Genomic DNA, 14,983 nt, shown 5'->3' on the forward strand with positions numbered 1-14,983 from the left:
CTTTGGGTACACTCTTAACAAAGATAAGACAGAATTGTTCCCCCTAAATGCATTGTGTTTTCCTGTTCACATGGGTGATTCTAGTTTTAAATGGCAATCGACTCGTATCAAATACTTAGGGATTCGGTTCGGTAAGAACCTATCAGACACTATCACATTTAATGAATCTCAAATTTACCCAAGGTTAAAGATCTTTTATCTTCCTGGTCTCCTAAATATATTTCTTGGTGGAGAAGATTGCAAACTCTCAAAATGATGATAACACCGATTATGAATTTTGTATCTTCTATCTTAGCTATAAGACATTCTTCTGCCTTCTTTCATGAGCTTGATTCAATCTCTTAAAAACTTTTATGGAGTGATAAAAGAGCTAGAATTGCTTTCAAATACCTCGGAAAACCTTCCGAGTTGGGTAGCTGTAATCTTCCGGATCAGAATTTATATCAGATCTCTTTCCTTGCGCCTCAGGGTGCCCTTTGGTTCTTACCGGATTCACAACCAGTATCCCCTTGGATTTATACTGATAGGGAACTTTGCACTCATTTCTCCACCTCTTCTCTGCTCACAGCATCTAGGCTTAGTTTAGACCATTCTCAATGTATTATATTAGACATGATTAATGCATTAAAATTTGTTGATAGAAAAATATCTAAACCTATACATAAACCAAGATAGTCTTCTATTAATCCTAGCATAGCCTCTTTGTGGACGACCAAAGGTATCAGACTGGTGAAGGATCTGTATGATTCTAATCATGATCCGCTTCCCTTTTCTTTTTTAGCCAATAAATATCATCTTTGTGATATGGACTTTTATTCTTTCTTAAAGCTAAAGGTTAAAATTGCTAAAATACCCCTTTCTACGGATTCAGGTATTGTCAATCAATCAATCAGTACATTTATAGAGCGCACTATTCACCCGCGAGGGTTTCAAGGCGCTGAGGGTGGGGGGGTGCTGCTACTGCTCGAACAGCCAGGTCTTGAGGTGTCTCCTGAAGGTGAGAAGGTCTTGGGTCAGTCGGAGGTGGGTGGGGAGGGAGTTCCAGGTCTTGGCGGCGAGGTAGGAGAAAGATCTGCCACCTGTTGTTGTTCTTCTGGTGCGTGGTACGGTGGCGAGGGCGAGAATGGCTGAGCGGAGTTGGCGAGTCGGGGCGTAGAACGAGAGGCTGTTTGTTTTACTCCTTTCCATGTGGTTACATTCAGGTCATACTGTGTCTAAAATCTACAAATTCTTATCTGCTCCACTCCCTTCACAGTCTACAATTATTTATGATAAATGGTCTTACCATTTTGCAGATTACATGTTTTAACATATTTCACAAGATACTTGGTATCTGATTGGGAAATTATCCCTACACAATAAAATTGCTCCCTCGCTTATCCAATCTAAATTCTTCACATTAAATCTTCAACATTGGACTCCAGCTCGTTTATTATAAATTGAAACTTTGAGATAGTGATTTATGTTGGAATTGTAATCTTGTACCAGGCACCCATCTGCACATGTTCTTTGAATGCACTTTATTAACTTCTTTTTGGGGCCCGATACAGAAACATTTATCATAAATTTTTAATACACATATAGAACTTTCTTTACCTATGTTTTTATAAGGACTATGGGCTGCAGTTTTTCCTTTGCTCCTTGACAATATGGATCTGGAGCTATTAGATTTACTTTTATCCATAGCTATTAAAATTATTCTAACAGAATGGAAATCTTTTCACTCACTATCTTACCATACCTGGTGGGCATGGGTCTCATATCTACGTGGAGCTCATACTTTTGTTGAGAAAAAACATTATTCGCCTTTCATCTCCAGTAATGTTTGGTAGTCTCTAGATAATTATATGAAGTTGTCTTCTCAAGGATTGATAGCTCAATATCCTTTTGATGCCTTTTTTTAAATTTATTTTCTTCCATTGGACCAGAAGTCCCCTCACACCTCTTTGATTCCTTTCTTTTTTCTGTCTTTTTCTCAATATTCTCTTTCTTCTTCTTTTTTACTTTTCTCTCGGCTCAGTGTTTTATTTATTAAATGATACAACTAGTGTATGTTTTTTATCTTGATATATGCAGTTGCTTTACTTGTTTTATATTTCTGTGACTTATATTATCAATTAATGAACTTTGTAACATTTACTATATGCCACGATATCTATTTACTTACCTTTTTGAAATAATTATATGTTTACCAACCTTTTTGATACCAGTCCACTGAATTCTCTTATAAAATCTATCGATTCTTAAAACGTGTCTTAAGCTACTATAGTTATGTCTCACTTTGTACTGGTGTATTGTTAATGTATTACAATTGTATTTCTCTTTCAAAATGCAATAAAGATATTTGAACAAAAAAATTAAATAATAAGTTTAATGACTATACTGTTCACAAAAGGACCACCACAGAGAAGACACTGGAGGAGCAAAATAAATTGGGGTGTCAGTAATAGGAGAAAGGACAAAGAACATTAACAATATGGATTATAGAAGTGTGGAGAAAAGTCAACTGTAGCCTGCAGTATCCTAACTATGTGGGATCCAACATAAGCTCCATAAAAAAAATTCAAGTCACAAGTGGCCTCGGTGAAAGTACGCAGAAGGTGATACAAATCTATGCATTCTAATAAAAGTGGCCACATCCCAGTATAAAATGCTTCAGACCATACAAGGATCTGAAAATGATATGCAGGCTGTATGTATTCAGTTGTACATACATTGTTGTATAACACATTTTGCTGTTCTCAGGAGTATATTTACCATATGTTCAATCCTATTTATGGCCACGCCCAGCAAGAAGGCTCTCTGCCCTGCTCACTGAGTAGCATGTTCAGCACTGCATTAAAACCCCAATTATTCAATTATTGTGAATTTTTTATTTGGATAAAGGGTGGTGCAGTGTCTTTAAAAAAGCAGCGAATTTAAGACTTTCAAATTCAGTTTAGAACCCTGAGTAAGATCACGGATCATATAGAGTATCTGATATATATTTGCATGATTAACATGTTTCGACTCAAGCTTGTTTATAAAGCCTTCTTCGGGATGAAGAACTCCTTATTAACAAAACCTCCAACTATGGTTCTGGCAGGTCAAAAAATAATAAGACTTTCAGAATCAATATCAGGCCATGCTAAAAAAAAAAGTAATGTTAATATTTGATAAAACCGTAATCCTGACAACAATTTTACAATACAGAATCACAAACTAATTTTAACAGGTCTCATGATAGGGACATTATTTCCACCTTTTAGGATAAAATAAGTAACATGCTCTTTTTTTCTTATCTTTTTTATATCTTAAATAATTTATATGTTGTTAAACTATTGATACCTTATTTGCATTGTGACATTGTTATGGTTTTAATTAACTTAAACAATAAAGAATTGAGAGCATAAAAAATAAATATATATATATCAGGCCATGCATGTGTGATGACATACTGGAGATCGCTGAAGAACTGGATATGCAATATGCTATAGAACTAATAGTCACCCAGAAACGTCAGTGTAACTCAGCTGTGGTTATCTAAAGTTTTCTCAGTGAGAAGGTGGGCAAGAGGAAAAGTTACTCATGTTATAAATACTCTATGTTTGAATATTACATGAAAGCCAACATTAACTTCAAACAGTAAATTTAAAGAGAAACACTTGGACCCCATTCTTGGGACTAATTCCTTAAAACAAAATGATTCATAGCCAACTGCTGGCCCGTAGTGTTTTCCTGTGATAAGAATAACAAAAGCAAAAGCCTCCTGAAGCGGAGTTTGCTTGTGAATAGCTCGAGTTTCCCCATTAGTGAATGGTATAGAGGCAAAAGCCTCCTGAAGCGGAGTTTGCTTGTGAATAGCTTGAGTTTCCCTATTAGTGAATGGTATAGAGGTGGAGTATATATATATATCGCATGCATGTGTGGTGACATACTGGAGATCGCTGAAGAACTGGATATGCAATATGCTATAGAAATAATAGTCACCCAGAAACGTCAGTGTAACTCAGCTGTGGTTATCTAAAGTTTTCTCAGTGAGAAGGTGGTCAAGAGGAAAAGTTACTCATGTTATAAATACTCTATGTTTGAATATTACATGAAAGCCAACATTAACTTCAAACAGTAAATTTAAAGAGAAACACTTGGACCCCATTCTTGGGACTAATTCCTTAAAACAAAATGATTCATAGCCAACAGCTGGTCCGTAGTGTTTTCCTGGGATAAGAATAAGAAAAGCAAAAGCCTCCTGAAGCGGAGTTTGCTTGTGAATAGCTTGAGTTTCCCCATTAGTGAATGGTATAGAGGTGGAGGTCCCATGAGGCTGGTGTTTGTTTGGAAAATGACTCACATCTGCCAACCTCTAAATGAGGCCCTATGTCATTATATATACAACTTTAACATCAGCCTTAACCTTTCCCATTGTCTTCTGCCTAAGGACGTACTCGGAACCTATTTCTGTTCCATACCTAAACCTAATATTAAACTTAACCCTAGTCCTTACCATACCCTTAAGCCTTACCATAAATCTAAATCTTACATAAACCCTACTGGAATCCTTAAGATTGTCCCTGTCCCCAAGTATAACATTAGCAATGCAAATAAGCCTGTTACATACCTTCAACTTTACCTAAACCCTTACATTATCACTAATCTTGAACAGTGACTCTAGCCTTCCCCTTCACTTAACCCTAACTCTTAAGCCAAGCCCTAATCCTATTTGATGCAGATGCTTATGTACTATGACATTGTACAAGAAGGCGGAGTGGTGGTAGGTGCAAATGTATGTCTGTGTAAATGTAACACTGTATTGACTGTGCTCCCCCCTGAAGTACTGCAGCAAAGCTGACTGGCTGCTCAAGTGCGTTGGATTGGAGGAAAACCAGTGACTTCGAGCTAGAACAGTATCAACCAAACGACCCTGCAAGGTCCTTTCCTAACTCCATCCCACCATGCATGTGACTATACCCAGCGAAGTTGAACAACAGCAATGCTAAAGTTTTCTGGATTAGTACAGGATCCCCCTTCATTTCACAATGTCAGACAGTTAACAGAATGATTGGTTAACAGACATGAACACTAAAATAACATTCTGCGAAAGAATATAGCTCTATCTGTTACTAATTCAATAGGATGTCCCAGTGTGCCAGTGACTCGCCCCTCTCTGTGTAAAGCCCTTTCAATCGATCTACCCAGATCTGCCAGTCAACTAACCCTGCCGGGCCCCAGTGCCACAAAGCAAGGGATGGGGTAGGCGTACCTCATATACCGCTAGACAGGAGCTGTCAGGGGTTGCCACAGAATTGGCTGACCCTGAATGCCGGGGGGTCTTCATGCTCTTCATGTCACTGACGCTCCTCCCACCCAGGCTGGTTCGGCTCTCGTTGCTGCTTACTTTCTGCAACAAAAAAAGTTAAGAATAGTTTATTACAAGGAAGAGCAGTAGATAGGGTTTGGACTAGTGTATTTCAAAGAAGTGCAATAGGCCAGGTTCAGACTGCTTTATTCTAGGTAAGGGAAATAGGTAGGGTTCCGACTAGTTTATTCAAAGGAACACTAATAGGTAGGGTTCAAATTAGTTTAGACTAAGGGCAAAAGGTAGGATTCAGTCTAGTTCATTCCAAGGAAGGGCAATAGGGACATTCAGACTGGATTATTTTAAGCATGGGCGATAGGGAGGGCTCAGACTAGTTCATTCAAAGTATGGGCAATAGGTAGGGTTCAAACTCACTCATTCCAAGCAAGGGCAATATATAGGGTTCATATGGCCTACAGCCACTATACTGCTGCCATTAAAATGCATGGCAATTATTTTATATCCACTACATCAACCTAAGCGCTACACTCAATAGTACAATAAATTACAAAAGAAAGATTTGAACAATAATAGTAGGCTTATTATGATGATGTAGTGTCAGGTAATGCACTGGATGCCATATAATTATTGGTTGATATTACTGACCTCCATATAGTGCCAATTAACTGTGCACAGTTATTTATTGCAAGAAAGGCATTATATAGGATTCAAATTGTTTTATTCCAACACAGGGCAATCTATAGACCTCATGGTGTTTTATCCTAAGTCAAGGTAATAGGTAGAGTTCTGATTAGCTTAATCCAAGGAAGAGACAATTATAAAGTGCTGTATTCTAAGTAAGGCAATATGTAGGGTTCAGACTAGTAGGGGTAGAAAGCATGGTTGGTTCATTCCAATTAAGGGCTAAATGTAGGGATCAGAATTATTTATCCCAAGGAATGGGAATGTTCAAGGAATATACTCCTTTATCCAGAGGAAGGGAAATTCTTAAGACAAGCAGGTCAATGTTGGAAGACAGCAGCTTCTCTACTAATAACCATCATGCTGACAGTAACTTTTGCAGACAATCATGGAGGGCTGAACATCTCCTCAAACAGCACCTGGAAGATCCTAAGGAGCCAAGGCTATTCATGAAGGAGTCCAGAGCCTTGCTTTACACTCCCACAGAGGTGAGGGTGACAAGGAGTGACGTAGTCTTCAGTTTTGCATGAAGCCTGCTCTGTTGCATCGCACACATGATGCTGAATGAGAGCATAGCAGAGCCCCAAAGTGAGTGACGTAGGATTGCACAGCAGCCCCTACAGCGGTGTTAGCACAGCAGACGACACAGCCCATGGGAAGAGGCTAGAGATTGTATCATAGCATCTCCATTCCCTGCTACCTCTACGGTCTCTTCTGGGGGAGAGGGGGGTGCAGGAGAGATGGAATGTACGTTGCATTGGGTCCTCCATCTCCCACAGACCTTGCTCAGCAGTTACTCACCTTTTTGCTGGTTTGAGTGTTGATAAATGCCAAATCTCCCATGGTGAGAATTATTTTGTTAGGCCCCTTCATCATATTTGCATGTTGGACTCGGCGCCTAAAAGAGAGAGGGCATGGGGAGAAATAAGGAGTTGCAACAGAAAATGGAAAATTGTGAAAGGAAAAGGAAAGAGCAGCAGGGGTGACAAAAGAAATGTGTGTTCCAGCATCAGATACAAGCTTTGACTAGACTGCGAGTCTATCCCCATTCAAACCATGCAGGTATTGTAAAAGCAAAGATGAAATATGGAAAAGTATAATGACAATATTTATATGAAGAAAAGTGACCAGGAATTTTTTTTGATTTTGAATTATAATGAAGAGAATCCATTAGGAGTATGTTTTCCAAATTAATAATGTATGCTTTTTTTGTGAGGAGGGTTAGCAGTATTTTGAGGGTTGTTTTAAAGGTTAAGCGGTAGTGCTTACAGTTACAGTTATGGTTAAGGTTAGGATCACGGCTGTGCTTAATGTAAGAGTTTAACAGATAGAGGTGTCAGACTTTTCATGGACCCTTATAATCAATAGAAAGGTGTCTTTGTAAAATGCACCTTCCAACGTTAAGCTTCCCCATCATCATCTCTTCCTAATGTATTTCTCCAGAATGTGTCTCCTTTTCTCCTTCTTCTCACATGCCTCAGTATCATATTGATTCCTGAAGCCAGACTGCTGGTCACAGAACAAGCTGTAGGATTCCATGCATTTTAAAGATCCTTCTGGCCTCCATTTTGGATGGGTAAGGCATGATTTTAATCATGCACTAGCTGACCAGGGCCCTGCGGTTCATCACCATGCTGGACAACACCATTTGCTTTAGATGGCCAGGTACTGAAGATAGGAGCACTGATGATATCTGGAGCCTCCGGATGTATCGCGGCAAGGAACACCCCAAGCAGTAGGCGCCACTTAAATATTCAAAGTCTTCCTTCTTCTCTGATCTAGAAGTTGTACAGTTGGAGGTGGACAAGGAGTGAGGGGAAGGGGTATTAAAGTGGGGAGCTCAGGGGGTATTGTGTGCTTGATGGTTGTATCACAGATTTTGGACACGTTCGATTTGAAGAACAGAAGGCACTTTCAATGCTCTTCCGAAGTGATAGGTGCATTTTTCAGATTCTACTGGATATTTCTCGTAATATTTTGAAAACTTCTTTCATTTAAATTGTTGCCAGTATGCTCAGCATATCATTTTTAGTTTGCATATGTCACAGTTCCACAAGCTATCCTTATGTGCATTATGTACTGTGCTTTGCCTGCCCCAGATTTGTTTCTGTGTCAGACAGTTTCAGGTGTGCAACCTATCAATTTGCCCTTTTTTTTCCAGTGCTTTGATGACAGTTTGAAATTCCACCACTGGAGGAGAATGACCGTGAAACATCCTGGTGATACAAAGGATGTTTAGCTGGTGTTTGGATAAAATATGAGAGAACAAATATTGTGTTGACAAAATATTGTGTCAAGAACAATCAGTACAAAAATATCATAAAGGCACGTTTCTAGGAGTAAGCAAAGACTTACTATACTTAACTCCACATATATGTACCTTGGTGATATATACATACATCTTCATGGAACATAGATGTGGAGTTAAGAATAGTAAATCTATTCTTATCATTTTGCTATTACCTTCTCAATATTTTGGGCCTTGATATCAGTGACACAATATTGTGTCTATGTGATATTTTTTCAGCAATATTTTTGTCAGACAACACTGTAGTCAGTGATCAAGTTGCACCCTTTAAGGGGTGTATCCCACTGACTGAAGTGTGACACAGAATCAGGTGAGGCTGATAGGTCTGATGGGTGCCTGGGTTGGCAAATTCTGGTTTCTCGGTCACAATGTCCTTCAGCAAGCACCCCCACAGTAGAGACCATCGTTAATGAAAGATAGGGGCGTTCTTGAGTCATCATAAAGCAAACCCGTAAAGCGAGAAAGGGTCACCAAAGTCGTGATAAAGGTTGGGACAAGTTCCTGATACTGGAACGGGTACATGAAGGTTGCAACCAATTTCTGTACATCACTAATGTGTTAGTCTATTTGCAGGCATTTGCAAAGAAGCCACAGATGAGTCATCTCACTACTGCCTTCACAGGTATGCTGCATGAGCAAAGTGTGTTGGATTTTACCTTATACGGCCCTGTTAGAGATAACGTAGCATTGATGCATTCTTCATCACTATAAAGTGCAAATGTTAGAATAAACCAAAATAATAAGGCATACTATGTTGATGAAAAAAGAAGGAACCATAAGGGAAAAAAATATATATTTACTACTCATTCAGACTACCATCGGCCCAGCTCTACAAACAAATAAGACTGATGTGACTTCCCACTACAAGACTATCCACACCACACACAGCCTATAACGTCCCTAGTTCCTTATGCCACTTGTCGTGCTGTCCATGTATTCATTGTCCATGTCCTATCCCCATGTCCACACATCACTCCTCCATGCCATGTCCATGTGATCGCTTGTTACCTCAAGCTCTTGTCCATGCCAAATGTTGTCCACACTGCCCCCGGTCCAACTCGTTCGTAGTCCAGAAAATCCCACTTCAGTACAGCCTATTGTCCACACCAACACCACCCCTTTCCACACAGTCTCGGGTTGTCCATTGGTCTTTCTGTCTAGAAGCCACATTGTACTATATAGAGCACTGTAGATGATCTGCTATGTTCACACCTCACATTATCTGTTTCACAACCTGACCCTCAACAGAAAAATGTGATCATTCATTCGTTCATGCATTGATTGATGCATTCATGGACTTGTTGCAGAGCTCTACTTACCTGATGTAAAATGCCAGACACATGCCACTAACCATCAGCGCGATGATCAACAAGAATACAAGCATCACAGCCAAGGGGTCCACACCTGGAGAAGAGAGAGTGGAAGATGGAGAAGTACAAACTGAGTATTTGCACATGGGTAGAAAATAATATTTGAAGCATACATAGATGTTCTGTGTATTTACATGTGGACAGGCTAGAGTATGAGCAGACATACATTCTCTGTATCTACGCACTTGGACTGGAGGGAGTATTACAAGACATACATGTTCTGTATATTTGCATGTGGACAGGCTAGAGTATGAGCAGACAAACATTCTCTGAGTCTTCCCACTTAGGAGCAAGTATTACAAGACATACACGGTCTGTGTATTTACACGTGGACAGGCTAGAGTATGAGCAGACATACATTCTCTGTGTCTTCACACTTAGACAGGGGCGAGTATTACAAGACATACACATTCTGTGTATCTACACTTGGACAGGAGCGAGTATAACTAGGCATACACTTTATGTGTATTTACACATGGACAGGCTAGAGTATGAGCAGACATACATTCTCTGTGTCTTCACACTTGGACAGGAGCGAGTATTACATGACATACACGGTCTATGTATTTACACACGGACAGGCTAGAGTATGAGCAGACATACATTCTCTGTGTCTTCACACTTGGACAGGAGCGAGTATTACATGACATACACGGTCTGTGTATTTACACACAGACAGGCTAGAGTATGAGCAGACATACATTCTCCATGTCTTCACACTTGGACAGGAGCAAAAATTACAAGACAAACTTTCTGTGTATTTACATGTGGACAGGCAAAAGTATGGCCAGACATACATTCTCTGTGTCTTCACACTTGGACAGGAGCGAGTATTACAAGACATACACGTTCTGTGTATTTACACCTGGACAGGAGCGAGTATAACAAGGCATACACTTCATGTGTATTTACACGCAGACAGGCTAGAGTGTGAGCAGACATACATTCCCTGTGTCTTCACACTTGGACAGGAGCAAGTATACCATGGCATATATATTCTGTTGTATCCATAACCAGACAGTGAAGAGTATTAGACCCAATTCTGCAAGGTCTGTGTATTAACTTCTGGGACTGGAGAGAATATTTTAATTGAGAAATGCCACAGCTGAGCATTAAAAAATGGACATGAAAGAGTATTAGAGGTCACTAGGCTGGCTCTGTGTATTTGTACTACTGCATAAGGCAAAATAATAGAGTTGAAACATGCAAGCTCAGAGTATTCACACCGGAAGAGGAAAAATGAACAGAACTTTCTCCCCCCCTGCTTCCACCCATTACAAAGTAATAAATAATAGGTCCTGAAGAAGATGATTTTCAAATAATTATACCATTGAAACGTACTTCGACCAGAGAGAGAGTGAGACACCCCAGCTACCAGCACAGCAATCGAGGGTTGATTTTATCACCCGGTTTTTCCATCTGTGCATGCAGTGTTGTTCTGGGGTGTAGAGTGTAAATGTATTGAGCGCAAGAGATTTGTTTGTAGAGTTGAGAGAGGTGTGAGTGTGTGTGGGGATGTGTTGAATTAATTTGATATTATTTCATTGGATGTGACTGTATTTAATGCACAGCATTATTTGAAAAATTATGATAGTCACTTTGTTGTAACTGAAAAGATATATATATATATATATTCACTGAAAAAAACATAGGTTTCAGGGGTGTTATAGTTAGCTGGACATTTCCCTCATACAAAACCCTAGAAATTCCCCCGTTATAGTTAGTTCAGCTAACTATAACTGGCGCGCCCCCACAATGCACTGCTGATGACGTCACATATTACATCACTCATGACATGGTCAGTGACATCACTGATGACATCTCAAATGACATCACTGATGACATCATCCAGTGAGTCTGTGTTTCTGTAGAGTTTTAATATGTTTAATATATATAGGGAAAGACCTATGGAAGAATGAGTGGGTGTATAAGTGTGTGAATGGATGATTTTCTAGGTGTGTGACTGACTCTATAAGTGAGTCATTAAATGTATCTTACTGCAGACTAGTGACTAAACTGTGTGAATGTCTGTATCTGCCTGTCTGTTGGTGTATAAGTGGCTGCATGGTTTTGTGAATAGCTATATGAGTGTCTATTTGGGTTATTGATTGGTTGTCTGAGTATCTGTATGAGTGCCTGAGTGTTTGTGTGGGTAGGGTGTGTGTGACTCTGTGCATAGATGTGTGAATGGGTGATTCTATGGGTGCATGGTTTTAAGAGTGCATCTGTGATGGGTGTGTTAGTGATTGAATGTATATCTCAGTGGTACATGCGTGAGTAACTACATATGTGAAAGGCAGGGTATATGTGTGTGAGAGTATTTAACTGGGTATATGTGAGAGTGTGTGATTGTGAGAGTGGCTGTATGGATGAGTGCGTGCTTGTATCAGTAATTGTATAAGAGCGTAAGAGTGTGGTAGTATTTTTATGAGTACGTGAACTTGTGTGAGTATAACTGTATAGGTGAGTAAATTGGAGTGTGATTAATTATTTGCATGATTGACTAGGTGTGTGAGTATGTCTATGGATGATTGGCGGTGTCTGAGTGTCTATATAGGTGTATAAATGCATATGATAGTCCTGTACTGAGTGACTGTAAGTATGAGTGGGTGACCCACTGTGCCCTCACAGTCGGTCGCTCCTTACCTCTGCTCCGACGCCGCCTGCTGCCTGCTGCCTGCCGCCGCCTGCTGCCTGCTGCCGCTGCCTCTCTCCCTCAGGTGGGGAACACCTCCTGCTCCCCACCGGACGCTAAGCTTCTTGGCGCCTTTTCCCGCCGCCGCTGCCCCTGGTGAGTCGCTCCTCCCGCCGCTGACCCCAGACCCGCCTCCCCTCGCCTCCCATTGGTCGCCCAGCCTCCCGCCTCCCAGCCGACCCTCCCGCCCGGCTACCTACTTAAGGGGACCACGGGGGACCGGTCAGTGTGACCCACCGTGCCCTCACAGTCGGTCGCTCCTTACCTCTGCTCCGACGCCGCCTGCTGCCTGCTGACTGCCGCCGCCTGCTGCCTGCTGCCGCTGCCTCTCTCCCTCAGGTGGGGAACACCTCCTGCTCCCCACCGGACGCTAAGCTTCTTGGCGCCTTTTCCCGCCGCCGCTGCCCCTGGTGAGTCGCTCCTCCCGCCGCTGACCCCAGACCCGCCTCCCCTCACCTCCCATTGGTCGCCCAGCCTCCCGCCTCCCAGCCGACCCTCCCGCCCGGCTACCTACTTAAGGGGACCACGGGGGACCGGTCAGTGTGACCCACTGTGCCCTCACAGTCGGTCGCTCCTTACCTCTGCTCCGACGCCGCCTGCTGACTGCCGCCGCCTGCTGCCTGCTGCCTGCTGCCGCTGCCTCTCTCCCTCAGGTGGGGAACACCTCCTGCTCCCCGCCGGACGCTAAGCTTCTTGGCGCCTTTTCCCGCCGCCGCTGCCCCTGGTGAGTCGCTCCTCCCACCGCTGACCCAGACCCGCCTCCCCTCGCCTCCCATTGGTCGCCCAGCCTCCCGCCTCCCAGCCGACCCTCCCGCCCGGCTACCTACTTATGACGCCCCCTCATCGACCGCGCAGCGGAGGCGCGCAGCGGGAGCGCCGACTGTGCGCCGAAGGTGCGCCAAAGGTAAGCCCGTCTGCGCCCGTCCGCGCCTGGACCGCGCCCAGGGCCAGACCCCCTGGCCCCCGCGTCCGCCAGCCCCCCCGCAGGACCTACGATGCCGCCACACTCATCGCACTAAACACCGCCCGAGCCCCCGGGTGCCACCGAGCATCCCCGCGACGCACCCATGGACCCTTCGCCTGTCGATCCTGCAACTTCTCCTGCCTCCGACCCGGCACCGCACCCATCAGGACGAACAACAGCAACCACCTCAAGTGCATCCTGCTCAACACCCGCTCCGTCCACAGACACGCCGTGGAACTCTGGAACCTCCTCGACACAGCATCTCCAGACGTCGCCTTCCTCACGGAAACCTGGATGAACGACTCCTCAGCCCCCGACATCGCCGTAGCCATCCCGGACGGCTACAAGATCATCAGGAAGGATCGCGTCAACCAGACCGGAGGAGGTATCGCCATCGTACACAAGAGCACCATTCGCATCTCGACTGACTCCATCGACGTTTTCAACGCTGCCGAATACCTGCACTTCCAGATCCACACCGACCCCAAGACTACCCTCAGAGGCACCCTCATCTACAGACCACCGGGACCACGCGCACAATTCTGCGAGGACATCACAGACTTCATCAGCCCTCATGCCCTCCCCTCCGCCGACTACATCCTCCTCGGGGACATCAACTTCCACCTGGAGAACAACAATGACCGCAACACCACCGCCCTGCTGGACAACCTCGTCAACCTCGGACTCCAGCAACTGGTCAACACCCCCACCCACTACGCCAGCCACACGCTCGACCCCCTCTTCTCATCCAGCAAACACGTCACCTTCAGCCACTCCACCGGACTTCACTGGACTGACCACAGCTGCGTCCACTTCAGCTTCAGAAAGAACACGGTCCACCATCACCCGAAGCAGGTTCCCCACAGAAACTGGAGCAAGATCACCGCCGACCAGCTCGCCACCTCCCTCAGCCAGAGCCCACCTGTCAGGACTACGGACCCTAACACAGCAGCCCTCGACCTCACGCAGTGGCTGACCTCCTGTGCCGACGACCTCGCCCCACTGAAGAACCCACTCACCAGGCCCAGAAGCAAGAAGGCCCCCTGGTTCACCGATGAACTTAAGGACTCCAAGAAGGCCTGCCGCACCTTCGAGAAGGCCTGGCTCCTCAACAAGACCGCCGACAACATGACCGCACTCAAACTCGCCACTCGCAGACATCACCAGCTCATCCGCACCACCAAGAAGAAATCTCTGAAGGAACGACTAGACAAGAACGCCCATGACAGCAAGGAGCTCTTCAACATCGTCAAGGAGTTCTCCAACCCCAGCACCGGCAACAACGACATCACTCCCTCACAGGACCTCTGCGACTCCCTCGCCTCGTACTTCCATCGCAAGATCGCCGACATCCACAACAGCTTCAGCATTCCACCCCCAGACACTCATCGGTCGAACCTACGCACCCCGCCGCCACCCTCCAGACATGGACCGAGGTGAACACCGAAGACACGGTACGCATGATGAACACCATCCACTCCGGATCTCCGACCGACCCGTGCCCCCATCATGTCCTCAACAAGGCCGCCTCTACCATCGCACCCCACCTCCGAGACATCATCAACACCTCCTTCAACACAGCCACCTTCCCGGAGAGCTGGAAGCACGCCGAGCTCAGCACTCTGCTGAAGAAACCAAAAGCGGACCCGACCGACCTCAAGAACTTCCG

At 44.0% G+C, this 14,983-nt stretch overlaps 1 protein-coding gene across 5 annotated transcripts in view; it reads right to left on the reverse strand.

Moving 5' to 3' along the window:
• The window catches only part of LOC146782652 (retinal guanylyl cyclase 2-like), a 465,010-nt gene that overhangs the window by 280,382 nt on the left and 169,645 nt on the right, over positions 1–14,983 (reverse strand). For all 5 annotated transcript variants that reach the window (XM_085637790.1, XM_085637788.1, XM_085637789.1 and 2 more), the window contains exons 5-7: positions 9,605–9,689; positions 6,779–6,875; positions 5,240–5,377 (exon numbers count right to left, since the gene is read on the reverse strand). In XM_085637790.1, coding sequence (XP_085493916.1) covers positions 5,240–5,377; positions 6,779–6,875; positions 9,605–9,689 — 320 coding nt within the window. The remainder of the gene's footprint in view (positions 1–5,239; positions 5,378–6,778; positions 6,876–9,604; positions 9,690–14,983) is intronic.

The sequence above is a fragment of the Triturus cristatus genome, chromosome 12 (assembly GCF_964204655.1).
Source record: "Triturus cristatus chromosome 12, aTriCri1.1, whole genome shotgun sequence".
Classification (NCBI taxonomy): domain Eukaryota; kingdom Metazoa; phylum Chordata; class Amphibia; order Caudata; family Salamandridae; genus Triturus; species Triturus cristatus.